Source organism: Oncorhynchus nerka, unplaced genomic scaffold (assembly GCF_034236695.1).
Source record: "Oncorhynchus nerka isolate Pitt River unplaced genomic scaffold, Oner_Uvic_2.0 unplaced_scaffold_1424, whole genome shotgun sequence".
Classification (NCBI taxonomy): Eukaryota; Metazoa; Chordata; class Actinopteri; order Salmoniformes; family Salmonidae; genus Oncorhynchus; species Oncorhynchus nerka.
The window spans coordinates 1-18,724 of NW_027039895.1; the positions used below are offsets into that span (position 1 = coordinate 1).

Consider the following 18,724-nt stretch of genomic DNA (forward strand, 5'->3'; position numbering starts at 1 on the left):
GCCCTATAACTAACTACAGCACGTTGCCCTATAACTAACTACCACATACTGCCCTATAACTAACTACAGCACGTTGCCTGTAACTCAACTACAGCACGTTGCCCTGTAACTAACTACAGCACGTTGCCCTATAACTAACTACAGCACGTTGCCTGTAACTAACTACAGCACGCTGCCCTGTAATAACTACAACATGCTGCCCTAATAACTAACGCTGGTAAGGGCACATACTTTGCCCCTATAACTAACGGGTACAGCACGCTGCCCTATAACTAACTACAACACGTTGCCCCTATATGTCCCCTACAGGAGGCCGCCCTGTAACTAACTACAGCACGCTGCCTATAACAACTAGCAACACGTTGCCCTAGTAACTAACTACCACGCTGCCCTATAAGGGTTAAGGGCCATACTGCCCTATAACTAACTACAGCACGTTGCCCCTATAACTAACTACAGCACGTTGCCCTGTAACCTACAGCACGTACTGCCCTGTAACTAACTACAGCACGTTGCCCTGTAACTAGACAACACGTTGCCCTATAACTAATTGTACGTTGCCCTATAGTGTAACTACAGGTTGCCTACCAACGTTGCCCTAATAACGGGTAAGCCGTTCCCCTATAACTAACTACAGCACGTTGCCCTGTAACTAACTACAGCACGCCGTTGCCCTATAACTAACTACAGCACGTTGCCCTATAATAACTAACTACAGCACGTTGCCCTATAACCTAACTACAACACGCTGCCCCTATAACTAACTACAACATAGTTGCCTATAACTAACTACAGCGTTGGTAGGGCCTAGTCCCCTAGGAGGTAACGGGTAAGGGCCTAGTCCCCAGGAGGTAACGGGTAAGGGCCCAGTCCCCTAGGAGGTAACGGGTAAGGGCCTAGTCCCCCTAGGAGGTAACGGGTAAGGGCCTAGTCCCCTAGGAGGTAACGGGTAATTTGGGGCCTAGTCCCCTAGGAGGTAACGGGTAAGGGCCTAGTCCCCTAGGAGGTAACGGGTAAGGGCCCAGTCCCTAGGAGGTAACGGGTAAGGGCCTAGTCCCCTAGGAGGTAACGGTAAGGGCCTAGTCCCCTAGGAGGTAACGGGTAAGGGCCTAGTCCCCTAGGAGGTAACGGGTAAGGGCCTAGTCCCTAGGAGGTAAGGAGGTAACGGGTAAGGGCCTAGTCCCCTAGGAGGTAACGGGTAAGGGCCTAGTCCCCTAGGAGGTAACGGGTAAGGGCCTAGTCCCCTAGGAGGTAACGGGTAAGGGCCTAGTCCCCTAGGAGGTAACGGGTAAGGGCCTAGTCCCCTAGGAGGTAGAGGGTAAGGGCCTAGTCCCCTAGGAGGTAACGGGTAAGGGCCTAGTCCCCTTGGTAGTAGGGGGTAAGGGCCTAGTCCCCTAGGGGGTAAGGGCCTAGTCCCCTTGGTAGTAGGGGTTAAGGGCCTAGTCCCCTAGGGGTAAGGGGCTAGGGATCTCTGGTAGTGTGGTCTCTCTGTGCCCAACAGTGGTGCGGTACTGAGCTCACTGGCGCCCCCTCTCTGTCTCCCAACACACAGCACACTAATGATTTTGCCCTGTACACCGAGGCCATTAAGTTCTTCAACCACCCAGAGAGCATGGTCCGTATCGCAGTCAGAACCATCACACTGAACGTCTACAAGGGTGAGTCTCACACACACACACACGCACACACACACACACACACACACACACACACAGCGCTACTAGGGGCTGAAACCCCTGGGTGCTCGGGGCCCTGGGTGCCTGGGGCCCTTGGTGCTCGGGGCCCTGTCTGTCTGTCTGTCTGTCTGTCACATTTAACCAGAGTGTGTATCTAACTGTTAACTGAACAGTGTGGGTTGTGTAGCTTTGTGGGTTGTGTAGCTGTGTGGGTTATATGTAACTGTGTGGGTTGTGTAGCTGTGTGGGTTGAGAAGCTGTGTGGGTTGTGTAGCTGTGTGGGTTGTGTAGCTGTGTGGGTTGTGTAGCTGTGTGGGTTATATGTAGCTGTGTGGGTTGTGTAGCTGTGTGGGTTATATGTAGCTGTGTGGTTTATATGTAGCTGTGTGGTTTATGTGTAGCTGTGTGGGTTATATGTAGCTGTGTGGGTTGTGTAGCTGTGTGGTGGGTTGTATGTAGCTGTGTGGGTTATATGTAGCTGTGTGGGTTATATGTAGCTGTGTGGGTTGTGTAGCTGTGTGGGTTGTGTAGCTGTGTGGGTTGTGTAGCTGTGTGGGTATGTGTAGCTGTGTGGGTTGTGTAGCTGTGTGTAGCTGTGTGGGTTATGTAGCTGTGTGGGGTTATATGTAGCTGTGTGGGTGTAGCTGTGTGGGTTATAGCTGTGTGGGTTGTGTAGCTGTGTGGGTTATATGTAGCTGTGTGGGTTGTGTAGCTGTGTTGTGGGCTGTGTGGGTTGTGTAGCTGTGTGGGTTATATGTAGCTGTGTGGGTTATATGTAGCTGTGTGTGGGTTATATGTAGCTGTGTGGGTTGTGTAACTGTGTGGGTTATATGTAGCTGTGTGGGTTATATGTAGCTGTGTGGGTTATATGTAGCTGTGTGGGTTGTGTAGCTGTGTGGGTTGTGTAACTGTGTGGGTTATATGTAGCTGTGTGGGTTATATGTAGCTGTGTGGGTTGTGTAGATGTGTGGGTTGTGTAGCTGTGTGGGTTATATGTAGCTGTGTGGGGTTATATGTAGCTGTGTGGGTTATGTGTAGCTGTGTGGGTTGTGTAGCTGTGTGGGTTATATGTAGCTGTGTGGGTTATATGTAGCTGTGTGGGTTTGTGTAGCTGTGTGGGTTGTGTAGCTGTGTGGGTTGTGTAGCTGTGTGGGTTGTGTAGCTGTGTGGGTTGTGTAGCTGTGTGGGTTATATGTAGCTGTGTGGGTTGTGTAGCTGTGGGTTATATGTAGCTGTGTGGGTTGTGTAGCTGTGTGGGTTGTGTAACTGTGTGGGTTATATGTAGCTGTGTGGGTTATATGTAGCTGTGTGGGTTATATGTAGCTGTGTGGGTTATATGTAGCTGTGTGGGTTATATGTAGCTGTGTGGGTTATGTAGCTGTGTGGGTTGTGTAGCTGTGTGGGTTATATGTAGCTGTGTGGGTTGTTATATGTAGCTGTGTGGGTTATATGTAGCTGTGTGGGTTATGTGTAGCTGTGTGGGTTGTGTAGCTGTGGGTTGTGTAGCTGTGTGGGTTATATGTAGCTGTGTGGGTTATATGTAGCTGTGTGGGTTGTGTAGCTGTGTGGGTTATATGTAGCTGTGTGGGTTATATGTAGCTGTGTGGGTTATGTGTAGCTGTGTGGGTTATGTGTAGCTGTGTGGGTTGTGTAGTGTGTGGGTTATATGTAGCTGTGTGGGTTGTGTAGCTGTGTGGGTTGTGTAGCTGTGTGGGTTATATGTAGCTGTGTGGGTTATGTGTAGCTGTGTGGGTTATATGTAGCTGTGTGGGTTGTGTAGCTGTGTGGGTTGTGTAGCTGTGTGGGTTGTGTAGCTGTGTGGGTTATATGTAGCTGTGTGGGTTATATGTAGCTGTGGGTTATGTGTAGCTGTGTGGGTTATATGTAGCTGTGTGGGTTATATGTAGCTGTGTGGGTTTGTGTAGCTGTGTGGGTTATATGTAGCTGTGTGGGTGTAGCTGTGTGGGTATATGTAGCTGTGTGGGTTATATGTAGCTGTGTGGGTTAGCTGTGTGGGTTATGTAGCTGTGTGGGTTGTGTAGCTGTGTAGCTGTGTGGGTTATATGTAGCTGTGTGGGTTGTGTAGCTGTGTGGGTTTGTGTAGCTGTGTGGGTTATATGTAGCTGTGTGGGTTATGTAGCTGTGTGGGTTGTGTAGCTGTGTGGGTTGTGTAGCTGTGTGGGTTATATGTAGCTGTGTGGGTTTATGTAGCTGTGTGGGTTTATGTAGCTGTGTGGGTTGTGTAGCTGTGTGGGTTATATGTAGCTGTGTGGGTTATGTGTAGCTGTGTGGGTTGTGTAGCTGTGTGGGTTATATGTAGCTGTGTGGGTTATGTAGCTGTGTGGGTTATATGTAGCTGTGTGGGTTGTGTAGCTGTGTGGGTTTATGTGTAGCTGTGTGGGTTATATGTAGCTGTGTGGGTTATATGTAGCTGTGTGGGTTGTGTAGCTGTGTGGGTTAGCTATGTAGCTGTGTGGGCTGCTGTGTGGTTGTGTAGCTGTGTGGGTTATATGTAGCTGTGTGGGTTGTGTAGCTGTGTGGGTTGTGTAGCTGTGTGGGTTGTGTAGCTGTGTGGGTTTATGTAGCTGTGTGGGTTGTGTAGCTGTGTGGGTTATATGTAGCTGTGTGGGTTGTGTAGCTGTGTGGGTTATATGTAGCTGTGTGGGTTGTGTAGCTGTGTGGGTTGTGTAGCTGTGTGGGTTGTGTAGCTGTGTGGGTTGTGTAGCTGTGTGGGTTGTGTAGCTGTGTGGGTTGTGTAGCTGTGTGGGGTGTAGCTATGTAGTGTAGTGTGGGTTGTGTAGCTGTGTGGGTTGTGTAGCTGTGTGGGTTGTGTAGCTGTGTGGGTTGTGTAGCTGTGTGGGTTATGTAGCTGTGTGGGTTGTGTTGCTGTGTGGTTGTGTAGCTGTGTGGGTTATATGTAGCTGTGTGGGGTGTAGCTGTGTGGGTTGTGTAGCTGTGTGGGTTATATGTAGCTGTGTGGGTATGTGTAGCTGTGTGGGTTGTGTAGCTGTGTGGGTTATATGTAGCTGTGTGGGTTGTAGCTGTGTGGGTTGTGTAGCTGTGTGGGTTATATGTAGCTGTGTGGGTTATATGTAGCTGTGTGGGTTATATGTAGCTGTGTGGGTTATTATGTGTAGCTGTGTGGGTTGTGTAGCTGTGTGGGTTGTGTAGCTGTGTGGGTTGTGTAGCTGTGTGGGTTGTGTAGCTGTGTGGGTTGTGTAGCTGTGTGGGTTGTGTAGCTGTGTGGGTTATATGTAGCTGTGTGGGTTGTGTAGCTGTGTGGGTTATATGTAGCTGTGTGGGTTGTGTAGCTGTGTGGGTTATGTAGCTGTGTGGGTTGTGTTGCTGTGTGGGTTGTGTAGCTGTGTGGGTTATATGTAGCTGTGTGGGTTGTGTAGCTGTGTGGGTTATATGTAGCTGTGTGGGTTGTGTAGCTGTGTGGGTTGTGTAGCTGTGTGGGTTATATGTAGCTGTGTGGGTTATGTAGCTGTGTGGGTTATATGTAGCTGTGTGGGTTATATGTAGCTGTGTGGGTTATGTAGCTGTGTGGGTTGTGTAGCTGTGTGGGTTGTGTAGCTGTGTGGGTTGTGTAGCTGTGTGGGTTGTGTAGCTGTGTGGGTTGTGTAGCTGTGTGGGTTGTGTAGCTGTGTGGGTTGTGTAGCTGTGTGGGTTATATGTAGCTGTGTGGGTTATATGTTGCTGTGTGGGTTATATGTAGCTGTGTGGGTTGTGTAGCTGTGTGGGTTGTGTAACTGTGTGGGTTGTGTAGCTGTGTGGGTTGTGTAGCTGTGTGGGTTATATGTAGCTGTGTGGGTTGTGTAGCTGTGTGGGTTGTGTAGCTGTGTGGGTTGTGTAGCTGTGTGGGTTGTGTAGTTGTGTAGCTGTGTGGGTTATATGTAGCTGTGTGGGTTATATGTAGCTGTGTGGGTTATATGTAGCTGTGTGGGTTATATGTAGCTTTGTGGGTTGTGTAGCTGTGTGGGTTATATGTAGCTGTGTGGGTTGTGTAACTGTGTGGGTTGTATGTAGCTGTGTGGGTTATATGAGGTCCTGCTGTTTAGTTCTGTTAGACACTACACAGCTACCTGACTACCCAGGAGTCTGTTTAGCCACTACACAGCTACCTGACTACCCAGGAGTCTGTTAGACACTACACAGCTACCTGACTACCCAGGAGTCTGTTAGACACTACACAGCTACCTGACTACCCAGGAGTCTGTTAGACGCTACACAGCTACCTGACTACCCAGGAGTCTGTTAGACACTACACAGCTACCTGACTACCCAGGAGTCTGTTAGACACTACACAGCTACCTGACTACCCAGGAGTCTGTTAGACACTACACAGCTACCTGACTACCCAGGAGTCTGTTAGACACTACACAGCTACCTGACTACCCAGGAGCCTGTTAGACACTACACAGCTACCTGACTACCCAGGAGTCTGTTAGACACTACACAGCTACCTGACTACCCAGGAGTCTGTTAGACACTACACAGCTACCTGACTACCCAGGAGCCCTGCTGTTTAGTTCTGTTAGACACTACACAGCTACCTGACTACCCAGGAGTCTGTTAGACACTACACAGCTACCTGACTAGCCAGGAGTCTGTTAGACACTACACAGCTACCTGATTACCCAGGAGTCTGTTAGACGCTACACAGCTACCTGACTACCCAGGAGTCTGTTAGACACTACACAGCTACCTGACTACCCAGGAGTCTGTTAGACACTACACAGCTACCTGACTACCCAGGAGTCTGTTAGACACTACACAGCTACCTTGACTACCCAGGAGTCTGTTAGACACTACACAGCTACCTGACTACCGTTAACCTTGTGTATGCTCTCTCCCCTTTCCTCCCTCTCACCACCCCCCTCTCCCTTCCCTCCCTCTTCCTCCTCTCTCTCCCTCCTCTTCCTTCTCTCTATCCTCTTCTCTCCTCTTCCTCTCTCTCCTTTCCCTCCTCTTCTCTCCTCTTCCTCTTTCTCCTCTCTCTCCTCTCCCTCCTCTTCCTCCCTCTCTCCCTCCTCTTCCCCTCTCCTCTTCCTCCTCTTCTCTCCCCCTCTCTCTCTCTCCCTCCTCTTCCTTCTCTCTCCTCTTCCTCCTCTCCTCCCTCTCCCCTCTCTCCTCCTCTTTCTCTCCTCTTCCTTCTCTTCCTCCTCTCCCCATCTCCTCTTCCTCCTCTCACTCTTACCTCCCGTGGGCCTAACTCCAGTCTCATGTAAGTCTGATTAATAAATGCACCTCACTGAATGTGTGTGTGTGTAATATATAGTAATCATTAATGTTATTAATTATATTATTGACTTGGGCTTATCATTTAAATGTGTAAACTGACCTGCCTGCTTTTTGTTGGTTTCTGTGTAATTCAAACCCATCGTTTCAAGTCAACTGTTATAATACTGATATCCAGTTATAATACACATTTTCTAAGAGGTGAAACATTCCTGAATTGTTTTGAACAACTGAACAACTCCGTACAACAATGAGTATTCAGAATGTTACGATGAAGCATGTCTTCTTCGTAAGGACTGGAGTTTGGAGGACTGGAGTTTGGCCTACCGTGATGACCCATTGTCAGAAACCAGAGTTGGTAGTCCTCCACATCAGTCTCAGAGTAGAGTCCTCCACATCAGTCTCAGAGTAGAGTCCTCCATATCAGTCTGAGTAGAGTCCTCCATATCAGTCTCAGAGTAGAGTCCTCCATATCAGTCTCTCTTTAGAGTAGAGTCCTCCATATCAGTCTCTCTTTAGAGTAGAGTCCTCCATATCAGTCTCTTTAGAGTAGAGTCCTCCATATCAGTCTCTTTAGAGTAGAGTCCTCCATATCAGTCTCTTTAGAGTAGAGTCCTCCATATCAGTCTCTTTAGAGTAGAGTCCTCCATATCAGTCTCTTTAGAGTAGAGTCCTCCATATCAGTCTCTTTAGAGTAGAGTCCTCCATATCAGTCTCAGAGTAGAGTCCTCCATATCAGTCTCAGAGTAGAGTCCTCCATATCAGTCTCAGAGTAGAGTCCTCCATATCAGTCTCAGAGTAGAGTCCTCCATATCAGTCTCAGAGTAGAGTCCTCCATATCAGTCTCAGAGTAGAGTCCTCCATATCAGTCTCAGAGTAGAGTCCTCCATATCAGTCTCTCTTTAGAGTAGAGTCCTCCATATCAGTCTTAGAGTAGAGTCCTCCATATCAGTCTCAGAGTAGAGTAGAGTCCTTCATATCAGTCTCCAGAGTAGAGTCCTCCACATCAGTCTCTTTAGAGTAGAGTCCTCCATATCAGTCTCAGAGTAGAGTCCTCCATATCAGTCTCAGAGTAGAGTCCTCCATATCAGTCTCAGAGTAGAGTCCTCCACATCAGTCTCTGAGTAGAGTCCTCCACATCAGTCTCTGAGTAGAGTCCTCCACATCAGTCTCAGAGTAGAGTCCTCCACATCAGTCTCAGAGTAGAGTCCTCCACATCAGTCTCAGAGTAGAGTCCTCCACATCAGTCTCAGAGTAGAGTCCTCCACATCAGTCTCAGAGTAGAGTCCTCCACATCAGTCTCAGAGCAGAGTCCTCCACATCAGTCTCAGAGCAGAGTCCTCCACATCAGTCTCAGAGCAGAGTCCTCCACATCAGTCTCAGAGCAGAGTCCTCCACATCAGTCTCAGAGCAGAGTCCTCCACATCAGTCTCAGAGCAGAGTCCTCCACATCAGTCTCAGAGCAGAGTCCTCCACATCAGTCTCAGAGCAGAGTCCTCCACATCAGTCTCAGAGCAGAGTCCTCCACATCAGTCTCAGAGCAGAGTCCTCACATCAGTCTCAGAGCAGAGTCCTCCACATCAGTCTCAGAGCAGAGTCCTCCACATCAGTCTCAGAGCAGAGTCCTCCACATCAGTCTCAGAGCAGAGTCCTCCACATCAGTCTCAGAGCAGAGTCTCCACATCAGTCTCAGAGCAGAGTCCTCACATCAGTCTCAGAGCAGAGTCCTCCACATCAGTCTCAGAGCAGAGTCCTCCACATCAGTCTCAGAGCAGAGTCCTCCACATCAGTCTCAGAGCAGAGTCCTCCACATCAGTCTCAGAGCAGAGTCCTCCACATCAGTCTCAGAGCAGAGTCCTCCACATCAGTCTCAGAGCAGAGTCCTCCACATCAGTCTCAGAGCAGAGTCCTCCACATCAGTCTCAGAGCAGAGTCCTCCACATCAGTCTCAGAGCAGAGTCTCCACATCAGTCTCAGAGCAGAGTCCTCCACATCAGTCTCAGAGCAGAGTCCTCCACATCAGTCTCAGAGCAGAGTCCTCCACATCAGTCTCAGAGCAGAGTCCTCCACATCAGTCTCAGAGCAGAGTCCTCCACATCAGTCTCAGAGCAGAGTCCTCCACATCAGTCTCAGAGTAGAGTCCTCCACATCAGTCTCAGAGTAGAGTCCTCCACATCAGTCTCAGAGTAGAGTCCTCCACATCAGTCTCAGAGTAGAGTCCTCCACATCAGTCTCCTGAGTAGAGTCCTCCACATCAGTCTCCTGAGTAGAGTCCTCCACATCAGTCTCCTGAGTAGTGTCCTCCACATCAGTCTCCTGAGTAGTGTCCTCCACATCAGTCTCCTGAGTAGAGTCCTCCACATCAGTCTCCTGAGTAGAGTCCTCCACATCAGTCTCTCTTTAGAGTAGAGTCCTCCACATCAGTCTCAGAGTAGAGTCCTCCACATCAGTCTCCTGAGTAGAGTCCTCCACATCAGTCTCCTGAGTAGAGTCCTCCACATCAGTCTCCTGAGTAGAGTCCTCCACATCAGTCTCCTGAGTAGAGTCCTCCACATCAGTCTCCTGAGTAGAGTCCTCCACATCAGTCTCCTGAGTAGAGTCCTCCACATCAGTCTCCTGAGTAGAGTCCTCCACATCAGTCTCCTGAGTAGAGTCCTCCACATCAGTCTCTGAGTAGAGTCCTCACATCAGTCTCTGAGTAGAGTCCTCCACATCAGTCTCTGAGTAGAGTCCTCCACATCAGTCTCTGAGTAGAGTCCTCCACATCAGTCTCTGAGTAGAGTCCTCCACATCAGTCTCTGAGTAGAGTCCTCCACATCAGTCTCTGTAGAGTCCTCCACATCAGTCTCTGAGTAGAGTCCTCCACATCAGTCTCTGAGTAGAGTCCTCCACATCAGTCTCTGAGTAGAGTCCTCCACATCAGTCTCTGAGTAGAGTCCTCCACATCAGTCTCTGAGTAGAGTCCTCCACATCAGTCTCTGAGTAGAGTCCTCCACATCAGTCTCTGAGTAGAGTCCTCCACATCAGTCTCTGAGTAGAGTCCTCCACATCAGTCTCTGAGTAGAGTCCTCCACATCAGTCTCTGAGTAGAGTCCTCCCATCAGTCTCTTTAGAGTAGAGTCCTCCACATCAGTCTCTTTAGAGTAGAGTCCTCCACATCAGTCTCTTTAGAGTAGAGTCCTCCACATCAGTCTCTTTAGAGTAGAGTCCTCCATATCAGTCTCTTTAGAGTAGAGTCCTCCATATCAGTCTCTTTAGAGTAGAGTCCTCCATATCAGTCTCTTTAGAGTAGAGTCCTCCATATCAGTCTCTTTAGAGTAGAGTCCTCCACATCAGTCTCTTTAGAGTAGAGTCCTCCACATCAGTCTCTCTTTAGAGTAGAGTCCTCCACATCAGTCTCTCTTTAGAGTAGAGTCCTCCACATCAGTCTCTCTTTAGAGTAGAGTCCTCCACATCAGTCTCTCTTTAGAGTAGAGTCCTCCACATCAGTCTCTGAGTAGAGTCCTCCACATCAGTCTCTGAGTAGAGTCCTCCATATCAGTCTCTGAGTAGAGTCCTCCCTATCAGTCTCTCTTTAGAGTAGAGTCCTCCATATCAGTCTCAGAGTAGAGTCCTCCATATCAGTCTCAGAGTAGAGTCCTCCACATCAGTCTCCAGAGTAGAGTCCTCCACATCAGTCTCCTGAGTAGAGTCCTCCACATCAGTCTCTGAGTAGAGTCCTCCACATCAGTCTCTGAGTAGAGTCCTCCACATCAGTCTCTGAGTAGAGTCCTCCACATCAGTCTCTGAGTAGAGTCCTCCACATCAGTCTCTGAGTAGAGTCCTCCACATCAGTCTCTGAGTAGAGTCCTCCACATCAGTCTCTGAGTAGAGTCCTCCACATCAGTCTCTTTAGAGTAGAGTCCTCCACATCAGTCTCTTTAGAGTAGAGTCCTCCATATCAGTCTCTTTAGAGTAGAGTCCTCCATATCAGTCTCTTTAGAGTAGTCCTCCACATCAGTCTCTGAGTAGAGTCCTCCATATCAGTCTCTTTAGAGTAGAGTCCTCCATATCAGTCTCTTTAGAGTAGAGTCCTCCATATCAGTCTCTTTAGAGTAGAGTCCTCCATATCAGTCTCTTTAGAGTAGAGTCCTCCACATCAGTCTCTTTAGAGTAGAGTCCTCCACATCAGTCTCTCTTTAGAGTAGAGTCCTCCACATCAGTCTCTCTTTAGAGTAGAGTCCTCCACATCAGTCTCTCTTTAGAGTAGAGTCCTCCACATCAGTCTCTGAGTAGAGTCCTCCACATCAGTCTCTGAGTAGAGTCCTCCACATCAGTCTCTGAGTAGAGTCCTCCCATCAGTCTCTGAGAAGAGTCTCCACATCAGTCTCTGAGTAGAGTCCTCCATCAGTCTCTGAGTAGAGTCCTCCACATCAGTCTCTGAGTAGAGTCCTCCACATCAGTCTCTGAGTAGAGTCCTCCACATCAGTCTCTGAGTAGAGTCCTCCACATCAGTCTCTGAGTAGAGTCCTCCACATCAGTCTCTGAGTAGAGTCCTCCACATCAGTCTCTGAGTAGAGTCCTCCACATCAGTCTCTGAGTAGAGTCCTCCACATCAGTCTCTGAGTAGAGTCCTCCACATCCAGTCTCTGAGTAGAGTCCTCCACATCAGTCTCTGAGTAGAGTCCTCCACATCAGTCTCTGAGTAGAGTCCTCTCCACATCAGTCTCTTTAGAGTAGAGTCCTCCACATCAGTCTCTTTAGAGTAGAGTCCTCCATATCAGTCTCTTTAGAGTAGAGTCCTCCACATCAGTCTCAGAGTAGAGTCCTCCATCAGTCTCCAGAGCAGAGTCCTCCACATCAGTCTCAGAGCAGAGTCCTCCCATCAGTCTCAGAGCAGAGTCCTCCACATCAGTCTCAGAGCAGAGTCCTCCACATCAGTCTCAGAGCAGAGTCCTCCACATCCCAGTCTCAGAGCAGAGTCTCCACATCAGTCTCAGAGCAGAGTCCTCCCATCAGTCTCCAGAGCAGAGTCCTCCACATCAGTCTCAGAGCAGAGTCCTCCCATCAGTCTCAGAGCAGAGTCCTCCACATCAGTCTCAGAGCAGAGTCCTCCACATCAGTCTCAGAGCAGAGTCCTCCACATCAGTCTCAGAGCAGAGTCCTCCACATCAGTCTCAGAGCAGAGTCCTCCACATCAGTCTCAGAGCAGAGTCCTCCACATCAGTCTCAGAGCAGAGTCCTCCACATCAGTCTCAGAGCAGAGTCCTCCCATCAGTCTCAGTCTCAGTCTCAGAGTAGAGTCCTCCACATCAGTCTCAGAGTAGAGTCCTCCCACATCAGTCTCCTGAGTAGAGTCCTCCACATCAGTCTCTGAGTAGAGTCCTCCACATCAGTCTCCTGAGTAGAGTCCTCCACATCAGTCTCTGAGTAGTGTCCTCCACATCAGTCTCCTGAGTAGTGTCCTCCACATCAGTCTCCTGAGTAGAGTCCTCCACATCAGTCTCCTGAGTAGAGTCCTCCACATCAGTCTCCTGAGTAGAGTCCTCCACATCAGTCTCCTGAGTAGAGTCCTCCACATCAGTCTCCTGAGTAGAGTCCTCCATCAGTCTCAGTCAGTCTCTGAGTAGAGTCCTCCACATCAGTCTCTGAGTAGAGTCCTCCACATCAGTCTCTGAGTAGAGTCCTCCACATCAGTCTCTGAGTAGAGTCCTCCCATCAGTCTCTGAGTAGAGTCCTCCACATCAGTCTCTGGTAGAGTCCTCCACATCAGTCTCTGAGTAGAGTCCTCCACATCAGTCTCTGAGTAGAGTCCTCCACATCAGTCTCTGAGTAGAGTCCTCCACATCAGTCTCTGAGTAGAGTCCTCCACATCAGTCTCTGAGTAGAGTCCTCCACATCAGTCTCTGAGTAGAGTCCTCCACATCAGTCTCTGAGTAGAGTCCTCCACATCAGTCTCTGAGTAGAGTCCTCCACATCAGTCTCTGAGTAGAGTCCTCCACATCAGTCTCTGAGTAGAGTCCTCCCATCAGTCTCTGAGTAGAGTCCTCCACATCAGTCTCTGAGAAGAGTCCTCCACATCAGTCTCTGAGTAGAGTCCTCCACATCCCAGTCTCTGAGTAGAGTCCTCCACATCAGTCTCTGAGTAGAGTCCTCACATCAGTCTCTGAGAAGAGTCCTCCACATCAGTCTCTGAGTAGAGTCCTCCACATCAGTCTCTGAGTAGAGTCCTCCACATCAGTCTCTGAGTAGAGTCCTCCACATCAGTCTCTGAGTAGAGTCCTCCACATCAGTCTCTGAGTAGAGTCCTCCACATCAGTCTCTGAGTAGAGTCCTCCACATCAGTCTCTGAGTAGAGTCCTCAGTCTCACATCAGTCTCTGAGTAGAGTCCTCCACATCAGTCTCTGAGTAGAGTCCTCCACATCAGTCTCTGAGTAGAGTCCTCCACATCAGTCTCTTTAGAGTAGAGTCCTCCACATCAGTCTCTTTAGAGTAGAGTCCTCCACATCAGTCTCTTTAGAGTAGAGTCCTCCACATCAGTCTCAGAGCAGAGTCCTCCACATCAGTCTCAGAGCAGAGTCCTCCACATCAGTCTCAGAGCAGAGTCCTCCACATCAGTCTCAGAGCAGAGTCCTCCACATCAGTCTCAGAGCAGAGTCCTCCACATCAGTCTCAGAGCAGAGTCCTCCACATCAGTCTCAGAGCAGAGTCCTCCACATCAGTCTCAGAGCAGAGTCCTCCACATCAGTCTCAGAGCAGAGTCCTCCACATCAGTCTCAGAGCAGAGTCCTCCACATCAGTCTCAGAGCAGAGTCCTCCACATCAGTCTCAGAGCAGAGTCTCCACATCAGTCTCAGAGCAGAGTCCTCCACATCAGTCTCAGAGCAGAGTCCTCACATCAGTCTCAGAGCAGAGTCCTCCATCAGTCTCAGAGCAGAGTCCTCCACATCAGTCTCAGAGCAGAGTCCTCCACATCAGTCTCAGAGCAGAGTCTCCACATCAGTCTCAGAGCAGAGTCCTCCACATCAGTCTCAGAGTAGAGTCCTCACATCAGTCTCAGAGTAGAGTCCTCCACATCAGTCTCTGAGTAGAGTCCTCCACATCAGTCTCCTGAGTAGAGTCCTCCCACATCAGTCTCCTGAGCAGAGTCCTCCACATCAGTCTCCTGAGTAGTGTCCTCCACATCAGTCTCTGAGTAGTGTCCTCCACATCAGTCTCCTGAGTAGAGTCCTCCACATCAGTCTCTGAGTAGAGTCCTCCACATCAGTCTCCTGAGTAGAGTCCTCCACATCAGTCTCTGAGTAGAGTCCTCCACATCAGTCTCCCTGAGTAGAGTCCTCCACATCAGTCTCTGAGTAGAGTCCTCCACATCAGTCTCCTGAGTAGAGTCCTCCACATCAGTCTCTGAGTAGAGTCCTCCACATCAGTCTCTGAGTAGAGTCCTCCACATCAGTCTCTGAGTAGAGTCCTCCACATCAGTCTCTGAGTAGAGTCCTCCACATCAGTCTCTGAGTAGAGTCCTCCACATCAGTCTCTGAGTAGAGTCCTCCACATCAGTCTCTGAGTAGAGTCCTCCACATCAGTCTCTGAGTAGAGTCCTCCACATCAGTCTCTGAGTAGAGTCCTCCACATCAGTCTCTGAGTAGAGTCCTCCACATCAGTCTCTGAGTAGAGTCCTCCACATCAGTCTCTGAGTAGAGTCCTCCACATCAGTCTCTGAGTAGAGTCCTCCACATCAGTCTCTGAGTAGAGTCCTCCACATCAGTCTCTGAGTAGAGTCCTCCACATCAGTCTCTGAGTAGAGTCCTCCACATCAGTCTCTGAGTAGAGTCCTCCACATCAGTCTCTGAGTAGAGTCCTCCACATCAGTCTCTGAGTAGAGTCCTCCACATCAGTCTCTGAGTAGAGTCCTCCACATCAGTCTCTTTAGAGTAGAGTCCTCCATATCAGTCTCTTTAGAGTAGTCCTCCATATCAGTCTCTTTAGAGTAGAGTCCTCCATATCAGTCTCTTTAGAGTAGAGTCCTCCATATCAGTCTCTTTAGAGTAGAGTCCTCCATATCAGTCTCTTTAGAGTAGAGTCCTCCATATCAGTCTCTTTAGAGTAGAGTCCTCCATATCAGTCTCTTTAGAGTAGAGTCCTCCATATCAGTCTCTTTAGAGTAGAGTCCTCCATATCAGTCTCTTTAGAGTAGAGTCCTCCATATCAGTCTCTTTAGAGTAGTCCTCCACATCAGTCTCTGAGTAGAGTCCTCCATATCAGTCTCTTTAGAGTAGAGTCCTCCATATCAGTCTCTTTAGAGTAGAGTCCTCCATATCAGTCTCTTTAGAGTAGAGTCCTCCATATCAGTCTCTTTAGAGTAGAGTCCTCCACATCAGTCTCTTTAGAGTAGAGTCCTCCACATCAGTCTCTTTAGAGTAGAGTCCTCCACATCAGTCTCTCTTTAGAGTAGAGTCCTCCACATCAGTCTCTCTTTAGAGTAGAGTCCTCCACATCAGTCTCTGAGTAGAGTCCTCCACATCAGTCTCTGAGTAGAGTCCTCCACATCAGTCTCTGAGTAGAGTCCTCCACATCAGTCTCTGAGAAGAGTCCTCCACATCAGTCTCTGAGTAGAGTCCTCCACATCAGTCTCTGAGTAGAGTCCTCCACATCAGTCTCTGAGTAGAGTCCTCCACATCAGTCTCTGAGTAGAGTCCTCCACATCAGTCTCTGAGTAGAGTCCTCCACATCAGTCTCTGAGTAGAGTCCTCCACATCAGTCTCTGAGTAGAGTCCTCCACATCAGTCTCTGAGTAGAGTCCTCCACATCAGTCTCTGAGTAGAGTCCTCCACATCAGTCTCTGAGTAGAGTCCTCCACATCAGTCTCTGAGTAGAGTCCTCCACATCAGTCTCTGAGTAGAGTCCTCCACATCAGTCTCTGAGTAGAGTCCTCCACATCAGTCTCTTTAGAGTAGAGTCCTCCATATCAGTCTCTTTAGAGTAGAGTCCTCCATATCAGTCTCTTTAGAGTAGAGTCCTCCATATCAGTCTCTTTAGAGTAGTCCTCCATATCAGTCTCTTTAGAGTAGAGTCCTCCATATCAGTCTCTTTAGAGTAGAGTCCTCCATATCAGTCTCTTTAGAGTAGAGTCCTCCACATCAGTCTCTTTAGAGTAGAGTCCTCCACATCAGTCTCTCTTTAGAGTAGAGTCCTCCACATCAGTCTCTCTTTAGAGTAGAGTCCTCCACATCAGTCTCTCTTTAGAGTAGAGTCCTCCACATCAGTCTCTCTTTAGAGTAGAGTCCTCCACATCAGTCTCTCTTTAGAGTAGAGTCCTCCACATCAGTCTCTGAGTAGAGTCCTCCACATCAGTCTCTGAGTAGAGTCCTCCATATCAGTCTCTGAGTAGAGTCCTCCCTATCAGTCTCTCTTTAGAGTAGAGTCCTCCATATCAGTCTCAGAGTAGAGTCCTCCATATCAGTCTCAGAGTAGAGTCCTCCACATCAGTCTCTGAGTAGAGTCCTCCACATCAGTCTCTGAGTAGAGTCCTCCACATCAGTCTCTGAGTAGAGTCCTCCACATCAGTCTCTGAGTAGAGTCCTCCACATCAGTCTCTGAGTAGAGTCCTCCACATCAGTCTCTGAGTAGAGTCCTCCACATCAGTCTCTGAGTAGAGTCCTCCACATCAGTCTCTGAGTAGAGTCCTCCACATCAGTCTCTGAGTAGAGTCCTCCACATCAGTCTCTGAGTAGAGTCCTCCACATCAGTCTCTGAGTAGAGTCCTCCACATCAGTCTCTGAGTAGAGTCCTCCATATCAGTCTCTTTAGAGTAGAGTCCTCCATATCAGTCTCTTTAGAGTAGAGTCCTCCATATCAGTCTCTTTAGAGTAGTCCTCCATATCAGTCTCTTTAGAGTAGAGTCCTCCATATCAGTCTCTTTAGAGTAGAGTCCTCCATATCAGTCTCTTTAGAGTAGAGTCCTCCACATCAGTCTCTTTAGAGTAGAGTCCTCCACATCAGTCTCTTTAGAGTAGAGTCCTCCACATCAGTCTCTTTAGAGTAGAGTCCTCCACATCAGTCTCTCTTTAGAGTAGAGTCCTCCACATCAGTCTCTCTTTAGAGTAGAGTCCTCCACATCAGTCTCTCTTTAGAGTAGAGTCCTCCACATCAGTCTCTCTTTAGAGTAGAGTCCTCCACATCAGTCTCTCTTTAGAGTAGAGTCCTCCACATCAGTCTCTCTTTAGAGTAGAGTCCTCCACATCAGTCTCTGAGTAGAGTCCTCCACATCAGTCTCTGAGTAGAGTCCTCCATATCAGTCTCTGAGTAGAGTCCTCCCTATCAGTCTCTCTTTAGAGTAGAGTCCTCCATATCAGTCTCTGAGTAGAGTCCTCCATATCAGTCTCTGAGTAGAGTCCTCCACATCAGTCTCTCTTTAGAGTAGAGTCCTCCATATCAGTCTCAGAGTAGAGTCCTCCACATCAGTCTCCAGAGTAGAGTCCTCCACATCAGTCTCAGAGTAGAGTCCTCCACATCAGTCTCAGAGTAGAGTCCTCCATATCAGTCTCTGAGTAGAGTCCTCCACATCAGTCTCTGAGTAGAGTCCTCCACATCAGTCTCTGAGTAGAGTCCTCCACATCAGTCTCAGAGTAGAGTCCTCCACATCAGTCTCTGAGTAGAGTCCTCCACATCAGTCTCTGAGTAGAGTCCTCCACATCAGTCTCTGAGTAGAGTCCTCCACATCAGTCTCTGAGTAGAGTCCTCCACATCAGTCTCTGAGTAGAGTCCTCCACATCAGTCTCTGAGTAGAGTCCTCCACATCAGTCTCTGAGTAGAGTCCTCCACATCAGTCTCAGAGTAGAGTCCTCCACATCAGTCTCAGAGTAGAGTCCTCCACATCAGTCTCAGAGTAGAGTCCTCCACATCAGTCTCAGAGTAGAGTCCTCCACATCAGTCTCAGAGTAGAGTCCTCCACATCAGTCTCAGAGTAGAGTCCTCCACATCAGTCTCAGAGTAGAGTCCTCCACATCAGTCTCTCTTTAGAGTAGAGTCCTCCACATCAGTCTCAGAGTAGAGTCCTCCACATCAGTCTCCTGAGTAGAGTCCTCCACATCAGTCTCCTGAGTAGAGTCCTCCACATCAGTCTCCTGAGTAGAGTCCTCCACATCAGTCTCCTGAGTAGAGTCCTCCACATCAGTCTCCTGAGTAGAGTCCTCCACATCAGTCTCTGAGTAGAGTCCTCCACATCAGTCTCCTGAGTAGAGTCCTCCACATCAGTCTCCTGAGTAGAGTCCTCCACATCAGTCTCCTGAGTAGAGTCCTCCACATCAGTCTCCTGAGTAGAGTCCTCCACATCAGTCTCTGAGTAGAGTCCTCCACATCAGTCTCTGAGTAGAGTCCTCCACATCAGTCTCTGAGTAGAGTCCTCCACATCAGTCTCTGAGTAGAGTCCTCCACATCAGTCTCCTGAGTAGAGTCCTCCACATCAGTCTCAGAGTAGAGTCCTCCACATCAGTCTCAGAGTAGAGTCCTCCACATCAGTCTCAGAGTAGAGTCCTCCACATCAGTCTCAGAGTAGAGTCCTCCACATCAGTCTCAGAGTAGAGTCCTCCACATCAGTCTCAGAGTAGAGTCCTCCACATCAGTCTCAGAGTAGAGTCCTCCCACATCAGTCAGTCTCATATCAGTCCAGAGTAGAGTCCTCCACATCAGTCTCTGGTTATACATCAGTCTCTGAGTAGAGTCCTCCACATCAGTCTCCTGAGTAGAGTCCTCCACATCAGTCTCCTGAGTAGAGTCCTCCACATCAGTCTCCTGAGTAGAGTCCTCCACATCAGTCTCAGAGTAGAGT

The 18,724-nt window shown here is 49.0% G+C and overlaps 1 protein-coding gene across 1 annotated transcript in view; it reads left to right on the plus strand.

The window, feature by feature from the left end:
- Positions 1 to 1,465: 1,465 nt before the first annotated feature.
- LOC115127468 (protein CLEC16A) overlaps positions 1,466 to 18,724 on the plus strand; it is a gene marked incomplete at its 5' end in the record, with an annotated part of 64,719 nt that continues 47,460 nt past the window's right edge. Inside the window, 2 exons of the mRNA XM_065015460.1 lie at positions 1,466 to 1,658; positions 6,898 to 6,903. Coding sequence (XP_064871532.1) covers positions 1,466 to 1,658; positions 6,898 to 6,903 — 199 coding nt within the window. The remainder of the gene's footprint in view (positions 1,659 to 6,897; positions 6,904 to 18,724) is intronic.